Raw genomic sequence first — 15,642 nt, 5'->3', positions numbered from 1 at the left:
GGTATTGTTAAACAAAGTGCTGCTGACACGAGCGATGTCAGAGACATAGTGTGACAAGGCTGTCAGGAGAGTTTTTGTTGTGACTTGGATGTACAATACACCAGATCGGTGTGTCAGATCCAAGGCTCACTATTCACTGTTACAAGCTGTATGCAAAGTGTTGATAAGGCTCGGGGAGCGAGGCCGTGGCTGAGAGGCTGTAACAAACACCAGGCAGAAAAGACGATATGGCGCTGTGACACCTCCTCTGCATGTTGTTTATGTAGAGGGTAGTGTTGCAGACCTTATGTTTGCAGAACTGTGGGTTGAACTATGGCCTTGATACAAAACATACCAGCTTCTCATTTTCTTTAATGAGCCTGTATCCAACGAGAGAATGAAGCTCTGGTCTTGGGAATCTGTTTTCAATAATTAGATCCCAAAAGTTATTTCAGAAAACCAATGTTTATGTTATTATCTGGTTTCCTGAAGATCTACAGAGAGGAAATATATTTACTCTTTATACAGTATACACACACTGTCCACTATGTCCCTTCTTACATGATGAGCTCTGGGAAATTATGTATCACATTTACACCTGCACACTCAATTAATTTCAATAAACAGGTTCAATTCAACTCAACAACTAGTGCATTTCTCTACCCTTGGTAATTGTAACTACATGGAGCAACATTTCAATACACCAATTTCTGCCTTTTTTCTTTTACCTTGTCCTACATTGAACTTTAATCACTGAGTGTTTCATTAGTAATACAGAGCTGTTCTTCTCAGATTCTCTTAATGACTGCCCTCTCACAGTAACACCCTACCAACAGATAATACTGAGCATTTATATGAGTGATAATCAGTACATAACAGGGAAATTAACACTTACCGTGTGTATTCTTCCTGAAGTTTACTGGGGTCAGTCACAAAGAATTTGACTCTGAAGCTCAAGTTATGGGGCGACCCTCCTACAACAAATAGTGATTGACAGTTAGAGGGATGGAACACAACTTAGCAGACCAGTAAATGATAGAAACTGTAACTTCAATGTAAACTAATATACTGCACAAGCCAACTGTATTTTGTCTTACGGTCCAACAGTGGCTGCTATTGAGATTACTCTGCTTTCAATGTTTTTGAACTTGCATCTAAAAATGTGTGAATTATTCATCTCTTATAATTCATACGATCGTATGAATGTAGCTGCTACACATAAATCTACATTTATACAAAACACATCAGCTTCTATTCTTGTACTGTGTGATATACGAAATCCTGTGGTTACTCCTCAATGAGTCAGTCAGTCAGCAGGAAAACAGAGTTGAAGCACAGTTCAATCATTGCTGGAGGAGCATTTGCAGATCTCACTTGGGCTACTTCTTAATTCTACATGCTACAAATTCCTTTACTCATTATCAAAAATAAGAGCAGAGTTGAGATGAAGTTTAATCATTGCTTACGGCAGATTCAGAATTTCAAATCACACTTGTTGTGGACCGGAGAGTTTTGCTCGAGGTGGGAGTGTGGATTTTTAACCATCACTGAGGCTAACCCCCAGACTACTGCTTCAACTACAGCCGGCAAATTTGAGAAATTCAAGCAATTCAGTTCGTCTTGACCGAAATTGCTTAAGATGGACTGGAACAGTTAGGTGAGGAGGTGTGTTGTGGATTTCACCTACTTTTTAACTGTTTCCTGATGGGTTTGTTGGGATCGAGCCAGCGCTGTAAAATATTGATTGAGAGACACTTAGAGACACCATAACGCTTCCACAGCATGACTACATGCGCTAAATTATTCACCAGTAGCCACAAACACATACACACCTGTCAGAAATACTCAAACACTGTGCACATGGATACAAACACACACCAGTATATACTCACTGACACAGTCAATGTACAGTCTAGATAGTTATTATCACACAGATGGAATGCATCTGATTTTAGCAGAGACTGATTCAAATTCAGAGCATCTCTAGAGTCCCTCCTATAGGTTAACACATGTAGCGTCACACACGCACGCGCACACAAGCGCACACACACACACACACACACACACACACACACACACACACACAAAAAGGCTAAAAGATGACCTTTTGTAATGTAAAGTCAAAGTCAATACACCCACACGATGGATTATAACAAAACTTTCAACTGTAACACCCTCAAACTTAACCTTGACTGAAAACATCACACTGACTGGTGCATCTGAGGAGTCGTCAGCCAAGTGCAGGCCAAAGTAGTCTCTCTCAGTCAGCTCCAGGTGCTTAAAGACAGCATCCAGCAACACCTGGCCATGATCCGACTTCTGTGGAAAAGGTAAGAAAACAGAGAATTCAGAATTAGTAACTATGCACAGCTCCCTTTCCTCTTCACTGCTTCCTGAACTCGTCAGTGAAAGGTCACAGAGGGAGCAGCGAGGGCACGTGAATGAGCGATGAACCGAATAAACCATAAAGTGCGCCATGTTGCAGCGAAGGTCGGAGCATAGTGCTGGTGCTCCTCACATGCTGAAACTCCCTTTTCCCACCACAGATGCCTAAATTATTTAAACGCTCAGACTGCTCCAGAAACATTTCACCAAGTTAAGACTCATGTGTGATTCATCCATGTTGAGTCGTATTTAATATCTTTCCAAACTCACAGGGAAGAACATGTATAAGGAATTAAGATCATGCGTGCCTGTGGGCTAATGTCATATACAGTATTTATCTATTTTGCTACTTGGTTTGTTCAGTGACCGTGTAAAACCCTCTGACAACTTTCTAATAACTGAGCAAAGTTAAACATAGGGATGGGAATCGAGAATTGGTTCCAGTTGAGAACCGGTTCAATCTGGTTCGATCCATCGACATCATTCGCCTTCATTCTTAATGATTCCCTTATCGATGTCTTCCACTTAGTTCCACATGCCTTGTAAAACAATGATGTCACGCTTTCGCAAGAGGCAGCACGAACAACAACGAAGGAAATGTGGCTTCATTTCAAAACAAAATGACGCTAAAAGTGCAACATGCAATTTCTATGGCACTAAGATTTCAAGAAAGGGTGGAAACTCCAGCAACATGCTGAAACAGAGAGCTGAGAGCCGTTTTTCTTTTTCTATTTTTGTAAATTTATACAAGGCAGATCTAAAGAGGCAGACAGCACCCCCTCATCGAGGGATTGAACTACTACAGAGCAGTAATCTATCTTGTTCAGTGTTCAAAGACTCATAATAAAATTTGTGTTGTTGACACTGAAAACCTGCAAAGGCTTACTTTTTTCCACAACAAAAATCCACAGGAATCGATAATCAATTTTTTAAGAATCAGATCGATAAGCAGAATCGATAATGGCATTGGTATCAGTAAAATCTTATCAATTCCCATCCATGGTTATACAGCCCTAAAAAAAAACAAAAAAAAAAAACAAACTTAAACCTGTGGATCTAATATCTTCAGTCAGCATTTCTGAGAAGAATGAATGACTCCTGACTTAGAACAGATAAAGTACGTACTCTGTACAGCCACAGTGAATTTTAAAACCAATAACACATAGACGTAATTACATACCAGCTTGTGAATGTGAATCTTGGTTTGTCTTTCTGCATTCAGAAATCTAATGACTAGGCTTGTAGGCAAAGCATCTGATTGCACTATGTTACATTCATAAATGGAAATCCAAACTTTAAAAATGAGTGTAGTTCATTCATATATGGAATTTGTGGGGGAGCTGGATGAAAAACTTGCAATGAAGATTCATTCATAACATTACAACTTCTTTTACCTAAGTGGAAACTTCTCATTAAAAACATGTGTGGGCAATTATATGATGACATAGAGAAGAGTCAGATGTTTCACACTGAGGAAAAACGACTCTGAGAAAAGCCAAAGCACTCCACTAAAAGACTGAAACCATCATCTGTCTGTGGTCAAGCTTGCATAAAGGAGAGACGTGGAAAGAGGAACACTTAGAAAAAGACAGTCATTAATTACAAGTAAATCAATGACTGTGAACCTTAACATGATTTAACTTCTGCTTTCAGAAGTCTACTGCAAAGGTTTTGGTTGGAAAATGCGCAGCACTTCTACATGTTGTTCACTTGGTTTAGGATGGTTTATGCTATGCCAATCCTTCGCTATCATCAAACAGGCAGCAAAAAGCATATCTGCACGCTTTGAAGGAAAAACATCTTCCTTTTATTCTTCTTTACCTTAGTTGTTTGCCCATCATCACCATCAGTGATTTTTTTCCTCACAAACACTAATGACACCTTAACAATTAAAAGCAAAACCTCATATGCAATCAGTAAACCAGTTGTAGCCTTTCAATGGAACCAGTGAATAAAATGATACAGAGTTAATAGAGAGCCACTGAGAAAGACGGGACAGAGAGGGGTTGGAGGAAAAAGGGGGATGAAAGGCTGTAAAAAAGGGGAAAAAAAGAGTGAGGAATAATTTATTAAGCAGATCATTAATATCACATTGATTCATGAGAAAGTAGTGAGGGCGAGAGGATAAACTGTTGGCCCACAAGTGGAGTAGAAATTCACACCTGATCCAGCTGCGACTTTGAGAGAGGGAGGGTGGGATAGAGTGTACAACTCCATCAGAGCTCCCATGGGAGAACAGTTAGACACACACACAGGTTAACACATGTAGCTTCACACACACACACACACACACACACACACACACACACACACACACACACACACACACACACACACACACACACACGGCTACTGCTCTCATCCAAGTCTCCCCTTTCCCTTGGTGACACACTTTTACAGTCTAGCATGTGTGAGTAAAATGTGCGTGTGTGTGTGTGTGTGTGTGTGTGTGTGTGTGTGTGTGTGTAGGGAACGAATGGAATGATAGTTGACAGTTGACATGTTGACATGGCAGCCCTCTAGGATCACCGGCAGTCTTTTAGTGCTGCGGTGTGTGTGTGTGTGTGTGTGTGTGTGTGTGTGTGTGTGTGTGTGTGTGTGAGATCTACTACTGTCAAAGCCTTATTAAGTGAGTCAACTCTGATACCCTCTGCTCCTTCCCCCCTTCTTGCTTTCTTCCCTACAGCTTCACTATCATGTCTGGATGATAACAAAAAACAAAACAAGAACCTGTTAAAATATTTATCTCCATATGAAAATCTCATAATATATTACTGTGGGAGAATTTGAAATTATGTGAACTGAAAGTGTCTTTACCCTTCGAAAACGTTGAGGTTGCATTGTGTTGAACTATGGTCAAGAAAAATAGACGTTCTCAGTTCACGAGAATCAGGCCATCTGACTGACCTGTGATCTATTGTTAAGAATTTGTACTTTGCTTTGAAAAAAGGAACTATGAGAAAATTCTCAGAAAATACCGGTGTGGACAGATAAACACTTCCAAACACACCGCCTGATTGGTTGATTTCATGACAGCGCAATAAACTAACTGATAACTGGTAACTTCATCTGAAAAGTCTGATGATTTAACCTACAGACAAAATGGAGAAGTGAAAAAACAAGTCTCTGGTATGATGCTTTGCCATGTAAGACTGTACCCACATGTCTGAGAGACTTTGTATGAGTCTGTGTGTGTGTGTGTGTGTGTGTGTGTGTGTGTGTGTGTGTCCACTACTTCCCCTTTGTATGAAGCCGCTTTTCAAGTTGGATGTGGGCGCCCTCTGTGCACTTTTTATACTGTGCTCCCAGGAAACCCATCGCCACTCTGTATATATGTATGTGTGTATGTGTGTGTTGGTGCTAGCCTCTTTTGGTATTCTAAAAGCATGCAAGTCAAATGTGTGATCGCTCTGCCGGAACAAACAGCTATACATTGTTAAAACTGAGCCAGGAACATACACACCGGCAAGCACACACACACAATTTCACACATTTTTTCTCTGTACTTTTACACAACAAACAACAGCAGCAACAACTCCATAGTGTGGACAGCTCATGGACTCAGTGATAGACAGTCATAAAGAGTGAGGACAGAAAAAGTAAAAGGGAGCGAGTGAAAACTAAAGTAAAGGGAAGACAGAGAGTCATAGAGAACATACAGAGAAGGGAAAAGGAGAAAAGGAGAGATTGACGATGCACTGAGTGTGTTGTGTGTATGTTTGTGTGTATGTGTGTGTGTGTGTGTGTGTGTGTGTGTGTGTGTGTGTGTGTGCGCACGCGAATGGGAGAGACAAACGCTCTTTGTGCAGTCCACCAGCACCATTGGCTGTAATAGTGTCTGTGTGCGTGAGAGCGAGGACAGAAGGGGAAGACTTGTTGATAGAGAGCGATCACAGCGCAAGAGACTGGCTGAGAAACTGTGAGAGGGAGATGCTCTGATAAGTTCCCCTCACCCTTAGGGTTTATCTACAGTGTAAGGGGGGAAAAAAACCCCAGACATCAATAACAGTGGGCAGACCTGAAATGCAAAGTGGCACTTGAGGGGAAAACCCCAGTATCTTTTTGTGGCAGGTTAACAATAAAATATGCAAAATGTGACACATTTATTTCCCTCCTTCCACAGGAAACACAGCTCAGTGTCTGTGTGTGTGTGTGTGTGTGTGTGTGTGTGTGTGTGTGTGTGTGTGTTAGTTAAAGAATGATGGAAATTCAGGGATGCATGAGGAAGCTTGTCCAGACAGGAAGAGAACTACGTGAAGGAGGAGTCATTCACATCTACCTCTGTCTCGGTGTGTTCAAAACACACATACACACACTCACTCACCAAATTCATAGAATTTGAAATGCTTTATTTGAATCCTCCACTTCAAAAGACATTCAAATAAACAGGATTCAGAAGTTGTAATAAACTGTATATCGATATTCTTTGATGATTATAGATAAAGAAAACAGCTTGCGTCACAGTCAACCTGCTGTGATGGAGCCTGTTAGTCATAGTTCACTAATATCTTCAAAGCTGCTAAACATTATCAACACAAATCTATACTCACATTCTATTTAGCTAATGGATATTTTTAAAGGTCCTATATTGTATAAAGTGAGATTTCATGTGTTGTTTGATTACAAAGCAGGTCTAGGTTCCATATTAATATTGTGAAAGTATCAAAGTGTTCAGTCCACAGAGAAATGCACACAGCCTGTATTCAGAAACTGTGCCTTAAAACCAGCCGTCAGGACTTCTGTAACTTTGTGATGTCACATCAGAACAGTCACGCTCAGCCATGACCTAAGCCCCGCCTACCTGGACCTACCATCCAACCTTGCAGGATTTGGTTTCTCTGAGTGTTTACCTGCAATCTGCTATATTTTTTATTGGATCAATCAGAAAACTCAGTCAGAGGCTCAGAGCCTCTCTTCTGATTGGCTCACAACCTGTTGTTGCTAGAGTTAGATGGTTTTTGGTACTTAAAACCATATATATATATATATATATATATATATATATATATATATATATCTCTTCTAACGGATATCAAAACTTCAAATTAAACACTGTTAAAGTGTAAAATATGGGACCTTTAAGAGGGGATTGCGACTGGACCAGTTGAGCATAAAAGGCTCCATGGGAATGGCAATTCAGAAAATGAAATATAAAGTATATATACTGCACCTATACATACACTGTCAGACAAACGCTCCCACAGCTACACCCACCCCACAACACAAACACAAATATCTTGCACTTTTCTCCTTCTAACTCTAACACATAAAAAAATTAAATAATTTCACAAACACTGAGCAGCTGTAGTCAGAAAATTGGGCTCAGCCAGTAACAGAGATGACCCGTCAACTGTTGAAGCATTTGATATTAGGACTAAAAGAATAAGTGTCTGAGATGATGGGTCACTGGTCAACTATATGCAACTAGACTGTGTAGTCATTGTGCGTGAGAATATTGAACATCCATCTGTACTCTGCTTATAGTAACAACTGAAGACATTTAAACTGAAAGTTTGTTATTGCTTTTTTCTGTATTTGCCCTTTAATAGGACTGGGTATCAAACCTCAGTTCTTCCTGTACTGATGTCATATTTTTTACCTTTTGATGAAATAGCTCCTTGTTTCAAAATAAAATGTTGCTAATTTTTGTTCTTATATAACCAGTGATGCTCAGACCTTTAACATCTGAGAACTCTGGCTTCTTTAAAAACACGTTTATATTTCTCAAGTTTTCACATTTTCCTATTGGTATCCACACTCAGGCCTCATAAGAAAAGCGGTATCAGCCCTTTACATTGCTTACAGGAGATTAACAAATGAGAGTTTACTCATTTTAATGAAATTAAACCTTTACCTCAGACATGTCCCCTCATACTGCTTGTGAATAACCAGCTATGTGAAGTCATCACTACCCTGTCTCTTGCCAATTTCAAGTTTAACCTGCATTGGCTATTAAATGTTAAAGGAAATGTCACACACATAAAGCATTTGGTTATGTCCGGGAAAGATTATGGTTTCAGTTAAGCGCTAATGAAATTGATGCTGACTTGAAGCATGAATCTCAGGCCTGTTTTTTGTTGTGGTAGAAGGAATTTTACATTTTTGTCTGTGACAGAATGACAGACAGACAGATACAAACATAGGCTTAAGTTACTAGAAAAACCATATTGGTCAGAAAATATATGTAATGCTCTCATTATTATCAAATCATTTCTTCTACATAACTTGTATTTCATTCAGAGGTCTCAGTCAGCAGAGGACTAAAAGCTGTTTTTCAGGATTATTTATCCTTTGCCCCTTACTGCTCTTACTTGCTCATTATTAAGAGCTGCTTGATTACCAAATAGCTTATGCAGATAGCTGAATGTCTATGTGATGTGGAGTGGTTACTATGGTTACCGCTGCATTTGTCAATTCACTCTGAATAAGTCTTGCTTCTGACCCTGCTTTTATAGCGGTGGAGCGGTGGGTCAGTGGTGGGTTGGCCTTTTTTAATTTCTTGTCATCTATCAGGCTTTCAAGCTACATCACATTCTGATGTATACTGGTATCATTTCAAATCACTTCCCATCTATAGGATCATCAATACGAGCCCTCATGTGCACCCACCCCTCACACCATGAGCGCTGCAGTTCCCATGACAATAAGCGACTGCTTCTGGATTTTCACTCTCTGCTAAAAAAAAAAAAAAAAATCTCAAGGCCAGTCGGCCAGGGAGAGGATCAATAGAAGTATTGTTGCTCTTAAGATGGCTTGTCTTTCCAGGAAGTTACTGCTGCTGCAGGGGTCTGATCAATGACACTGTCAGAGAGACTGACAGAGACCAAGTCATTCATTCAGCAAGAGGCGGGGGGGTGGGGGTGGGCAGTCTGGAGCAGGAAGCAGAGAGGGTGAGAGGAAGAGAGATTTGCAGGGGGGAATGTAAAGAAAGAAAATGGAGAGGAGAGATTTTATAGAAAAGACTGTGATAGAGATCCACAATTATAGCTAAAAGGATAATCATGATTATCTTGCCACTATGCTCGAAGATGTTCAAGTACAATTATTTCAGTGCTGTAGAAAATCACAAAACCAAGATGCTTTTGGCAAAACTGCTTTACTAGGCACAGACTTTTATCAAATATTTTTTATTATTTGAACAAATGTTTGAAAATCATGATCACATTTCAAGAGATGTTGTACTGTGAAGAGAGAATTATGCATATTGAAGTTTATTGGCCATTTGGGTATATCACTATGAATTTGAATATATAGTGTTAAACCAACATTCTTACAGAATCTATTCATATACACAGTACATTTCTATCTTGTGTACTTTTGGTGGGAACCACAGAAAGATCAGAACAGAGAAGAGTGGCAGGAAGTGAAAGACGTACCAGCTGCAAAACGAGCATGTGACAGAAAATTCTAAATCAAACAGGGTTTTTTTCTCGTCAACTGCCTCTCTCTTATAGTTAAAGATTATTTTTTAATCGATTTAGCACCATCATAATGCGCGCATTATTGTTTGTACATTTCTGTGGATATATATAAATGTGCACACACACACATCAACAGGATGTGATCTGTCAGACGGGATGTTATTAGAGGACTTGTATTTTCTGACTCACAAAGGGAATTTCCCGCCTTGTTCTGTCACAACTCTGATCAAACACTCTTACACATAAAGACGGACACAAAAAGAGAGAGGAAAGGAAATGTGTTATCACACGAAGTGACAAAGTAATGCCGGTCACAAGCAACTTGTGACCTGCTTAGGGCAAAAAATAAAGCACACACACACTCAAGTGAAACACACACACACTTAAATCCTCTTTCTGTCCCCTCAAGGTGTGACTGTATGTGACTGAATGATTGTAAAACTAAGTGAACAACTACTGAACTTAAAACTTGGGGACCAGTGAGAGGGGATATTGTAGCCAGTCTGAGAGGAGACATTTCAATTTTATAGTATCATCAGAAAAAAAATATAGTGTGAGTTGCATTTTAAATGTCTGCAAACATGTAGAGACACACAGAGGCTTTTTCCCCACCAACTCCAAAGTTAATTTGAGGTGGGCTTGAGGGGAAATTTACAGTAATGGGAGTAGTTGGGGGAGGATGAGAGGGAGGAAGGGGCGCAATGTTGGTGCTCTAACTTCCTGTTTTTCTGTCTTGAGGTTTTGCTTGGGTTAATGTATGATTATTTACGCGCTCACTCCTCACATCATGGGTTGATGAACATCCATATGTTATTTTGTTTTATTTATTTTTATTTAAATTATCACTAAAATGTAATCGTGAAATTTAGGGGTTTTCTTCAGTTGAGTTGAAAGAAATCAATGGTTTTACTGACTCAACAAATCATCTGAATATGAATAGATAGAGGAGAGTGTTTGTGTTCACATTGTCAAAAGTACAGTCTGAACTTTACATCTCAGCACCTTTAAGAGTATGCTGAAATAGCTATTAGCAATTCATGTCTGCAGTGTACCAATGGATCTACTGACAGCTATCACTCAATCACTCATTGATACTGAACAAAACTTGAAAATGTGATGATTCCTCAGGCAAATTATGGAGTTACAAGGAGTATCTTAGAAGGTTTATTTCCTATGAATATTGGAGGCAATGCTATCCTCAAGGAAGGGTAAGTCACACTGAATCATGAAATATGTGTAGCAGGACTGTGTGTTCAGATCTGACCAAGTTATAACCTCAAACCGTTTTGAGAGGCTTCGCATTAATTGGATTCTACCAATTCAACCAACTTTCCATTTTTGACTCAGTTAATCAAAATTTACAGTGAGAGACTTGAACGGAGGAGCAGTACTCACGCTGACTTTGAAGGCCTGGACAGTGTTGTCCAGCAGCAGTACGTTGCACACAACCTGTGTGTGCTGCCTGTCTCGCTCCAGCTCCGTCGCCCGGACATTGTAGGATCTGCCAGCAGGCAAGCGGAAGCGCGCGCTCATCACGCTCCTACCAGGGTCTGCAACAAACCAAAGACACAGCAGAGAAGTAGAAACAATGAGTGAGAGAAACAACAGGTGAAACTGCAAGAAGAAATGGGGCATCATTAGGTCATGGTCTGATCTGTGAAATCTGGCAAAAAATTTGCCATTGCCAGTAATGTTTACATACTACATGACCCAGGTCAGCTTCAAGCACCAAAATCCCTTTTCTGTTTACCAAGAACACAATAAGCCAATGTACAGTACGACATTATGTACTTTTCTCTCAGCTGCCTTAGTGAAGGCAGCCACACGGCGAGGCAAGTCTGTACAAGCACAGTGAAGCAGCAAAGACTGACTGCTTCATAAGAAAAGAATGTCAATGAGTAGGCAAGTAGCAGATTCTCTACCAGGGGATGTGCAGACAACATAGCAGCAAGGCACTAAATCACTCACAAGATAAAATAAAATGGGAAAAAAAAAAAAATTGTAAAAAGAGCTTCAAATATTTGCAATCCTCTTTGTTATATTCTTCAATAGCAGGGAAAGTTGTACACAAGACAAGTGAAAAGTAAGTACAACCAACAATCTGGTCCTTTCACCTGCCTCGAATTCTATTTATTTAAAACGATTTTAATCTTTACTCCATTCTAATAACAACTACAATCAGCGTATGCGTCCTTCATCTTTTCAGACGAAATTTGATCAGTACTTTTAATTTTATCATTTCACCATCAATGTGCCAGGCTGGAAAGGCTCATGATTGGTTGGTAAATGATGGCAGCGCAAACAGTGGTTGATGGTGCCCTGTCTGGTCATCAGTGGAAATAAATTAACAATAATTCAATCTTAAGCTGCTCCATTTAGAGTAAACCAAAGCCCCATATTACTGAAGCCACGTCTGACTACTTTCCTTTGTCTCCCTAGATAGCAAAGCTGGTCGAATCTGACATAAATTTAAGTTTACCCAGATGAAAGAAGGTCTTATCACAGATATAATGGTATTGGCATATACTGTGTTTTAACATTTAAATGGAGTACACTCTTTTATATTATCATTTTTCTTTTGATTTAGGTTTGATAATATATGTTATGTATATATATATATATATATATATATATATTTATTTCTGAAAGAAGTAGTTTGGATATATGCTTATTCACATTCTTGGCGAATTGCTTAAGTCTCCACTTGTTGCTTAACAACCTCACAATGAAGACAAGTAACCAAGTAAGTTACTATGCCTGGCGACATATATACGATATACGTGTTAATCAGTGAACTTTAGAGGTGGTCATCAAAGGATTTTACATTTTGTTGGATAGAGCTGGGCTAACTGTGTCCCCGTGTTTCCAGTCTTTATGTTAAGCTAAGCTAACTGGCTGCTGGTGCTAGCTTCATATTTAGCATACAGACACAAGGCTGTTGTCAATCTTCTCATTTGTGAGCAAGAAAGCAAATATGCGCATTTCCCAAAAAGTTTGATTATTCTGTTAAAATAACATATGACTAGTCAGGTGCACTATTGTTTAGACATCTGTCGGTCAATGATGAATGTAAAATAACTGTATATCACAAAGATGGCGTGTTCACTTGCTGTTAATAAATCGAGCTGAGAGACAAACTCTTTATGACAAAAAGCTCCTTCTGTTGGACCATGTATATGTTCTGACAGTTTCACAGGTCAGATAGGTCTGTTTTTGTGTAGCTGCAGCAGTGTTTTTTATATTTTCTCAGGCAACATATGCCACTGCAGTGGGTTTTGTGCATGTCCTGTCCGCCTTCTGCTTTTTTATTCTTAGGTGATCTATCATGACAGGAGACATAATAACTCCACAAGGGTCACGGCCCCGTCATCAAGAGCTGCTGTATTTGTACCGATGGCTCTGTGTGAGCGCATTTGTGTTTGTATATAGTATATATGGAGAGTTCTCTGCATGTCTGAGCTGCTTGTCACTATATATCAGCACAAACCCCATCACCATGGGCAGATGGTGTGCACACTGTGCATGTACGTACACACACACACAGGAAATATATTTGTGAGTCCACTGCTAACAGCCACAACAGCCTGTCTCATCACCTCCAAACATTCATGCTACACACAAACATATGTGATTATACCATCTGCAGGTGGTTTCAATATGCACTGTGTATAATTTATTGTACATGCTGTCTGAGTGCATCTTAAAAATGTTATTATCAATCAACAAAATATGAAGAGGGAATCTGCTCATAAAGTACAGAGACTGTCTTAATTGTGGAAGAGCAATATTTGGTCACAGTATCACGGGGTGATACAAGGTATGTGCATCGATGTTGGGTATTTGTGTTTTAAAATATATCTTTAGGATTAATATTCATTAGCATTAGGACATATGATATATTTGGTCTGTCTCACAGTAACAAATTCTGTGTACCACCACCTCTAAAGCTCGTTTACATAAATGTTGTTTAATTCATAAAAACATCAAAGTGTAAAAACAAAAATTTGGGGTTTTACAGAGGCTTATGTGGCAGACTATTTCTTCACTGGACACACTAACTGCTTGGAGTCTTGTTGTCACTGTGAGGTAGCTGGGCAACCAGCAGAGACTCCAAAAAGTCACTGCTAAGCTTAGCTAACTGTCTCCTGGCTCTAGCGTCATATTTAACAACAGATATGAGGATGGTAGCAATCTTCTAACTCTCGACAAGAAAGCAAAAATGAAGCAAATTTGCCAAAAATGTCAGACTATTCCTTTTGGTGGAAAGTATCTGCAGTGACTTGTTCAATGTTTTGTTGCTTTATGCTCCTCCCCTCAGTGCAGCTGCCAGAGAAAGACATGTCTATGACCTTCTGAAAAGGCTTTTTAATTAACATAAAGTTTCTCTTGTTACTCTGACATCTGAACAAGACCACATTTCATGTCCATGGCACTGATAATACTGTCAGAAAATAAATAAAATACACATTTTTTATTACCAACAATAACTCTCATCACTACCAGCACATACTTAATGGGACATCATATTGGTGTATCACATGGAGAAGAATATCAGGCCAAATACCAATAACATATTTTTTAAAATAGCACTGCAGCAGTTTTACACATCAAGATAAGTTGTATAACTTTTGAGTACTTTAAGCCTGTGAAAACAGTTTTTTAATGTCTGGAGGTATTAACCCTGATGATGTCACAAGGGAAAAGACAACATTTCAATAATGGAAAACGTTTCTTTGTGTTACAGAAATGGTGCACCACTTTACGTGAAATTAAAGCTACCACCACTAACGTCAGAAATTGTTACACTGTTAAGAAATAGAGAATTAGCCTACACAGGAAAAGAGCCGAGGCGTTCCCTCACACTGCATATTTAATGACTGTGACAGTTGTTTATGTTGTCATTTAGTGACTAGATGATATCCATCAGTATCTATCTGATTCAGCAGATGACACTGCTTACCATCTCCACTCACAATTTCCTGTGTGTAGCAAACTAGTGGGGATGGAGTTTGTAAGAAGTGGGCGTTTCCCAGGCAGAGAGGTCTCTAACACGGAAACGCAACTGAGCTGCATTACAGGAAGTGTTGGATCCATTGGTTGACAGCTAGCAGGTAAAATCCAACCAGGCGTGAAGCTGGTCACACTGTAGGTCATGATGGGACGGTGAGATCAATACACTCCACCAACAGAACAACCGTGCACACACACACATCCGTATGTACAGGTACACAGGCAAACTTGCGCAGCGACACATGCACGCTGATGCCAGCCACAGCGCTGTCAGCTTAGGACACATAGATGATGAGCTATGACACACTGACGCTCTCCACAGGCTGCAACGCCTTCCCTGCTCTTTTCCTGTCCTAACATTTATCTGCCATCCACCAGAAGACCATTTAAAGACCAATGTACCACAGTACTGGATCATCTCTGTAGTATACAACCATTTATTCACAGTGCTAGCACCTCAGCATGTGGACCATCTACACTACATTTATACATTTAGATTATATTTTTCATATTGTAAGTTCTTTATTTTATGTTTTATGGATTATTATCTTTCTGGTTCTTTCTCTACTGTATTCTTCACTATCCTATTCTATTGTACCATTTTCTATTCTACTGCTTTCTATTCTCATTGTTCTATAATTTTCTGCTCTGCTGTGTTCTTTTCAGTTTTGCTCTGCTGAGCTGGACAGGACAGCCACACTCCCCTGAGAGAACCCTCCGGAACTCCGGAAGCACGCTACCATTATTGCTTCCTGCAGTCAGCAGAGCTTACAAACAGGCAGGAGTGTGTGTGTGTGTGTGTGTGTGTGTGTGTGACTGTGTAGGTGGAGGAGCAATTGTGTGCATG

The 15,642-nt window shown here is 39.7% G+C and overlaps 1 protein-coding gene across 8 annotated transcripts in view; it reads right to left on the bottom strand.

The window, feature by feature from the left end:
- Window positions 1–15,642, bottom strand: part of ptpn4a (protein tyrosine phosphatase non-receptor type 4a) — a 68,242-nt gene that overhangs the window by 30,289 nt on the left and 22,311 nt on the right. For 2 of the 8 annotated variants that reach the window (XM_023423115.2, XM_023423116.2), the window contains exons 2-5: window positions 11,181–11,335; window positions 2,167–2,298; window positions 1,667–1,709; window positions 875–953 (exon numbers count right to left, since the gene is read on the bottom strand). In XM_023423115.2, the coding sequence (XP_023278883.1) occupies window positions 875–953; window positions 1,667–1,709; window positions 2,167–2,298; window positions 11,181–11,318 (392 nt within the window). In that variant the 5' untranslated portion in view covers window positions 11,319–11,335. Of the gene's footprint in view, window positions 1–334; window positions 399–874; window positions 954–1,666; window positions 1,710–2,166; window positions 2,299–11,180; window positions 11,336–15,642 lie in introns of those variants that run through there. The other 6 variants (XM_023423118.2, XM_023423119.2, XM_087178451.1 and 3 more) reach the window with 4 other exon arrangements.

The sequence above is a fragment of the Seriola lalandi genome, unplaced genomic scaffold (assembly GCF_002814215.2).
Source record: "Seriola lalandi dorsalis isolate HSWRI2012SDOR001 ecotype SW California unplaced genomic scaffold, Sedor1 jcf7180002054689, whole genome shotgun sequence".
In the NCBI taxonomy this organism is placed as follows: Eukaryota; Metazoa; Chordata; class Actinopteri; order Carangiformes; family Carangidae; genus Seriola; species Seriola lalandi.
This window is presented reverse-complemented; position numbering and strand designations above follow the sequence as displayed.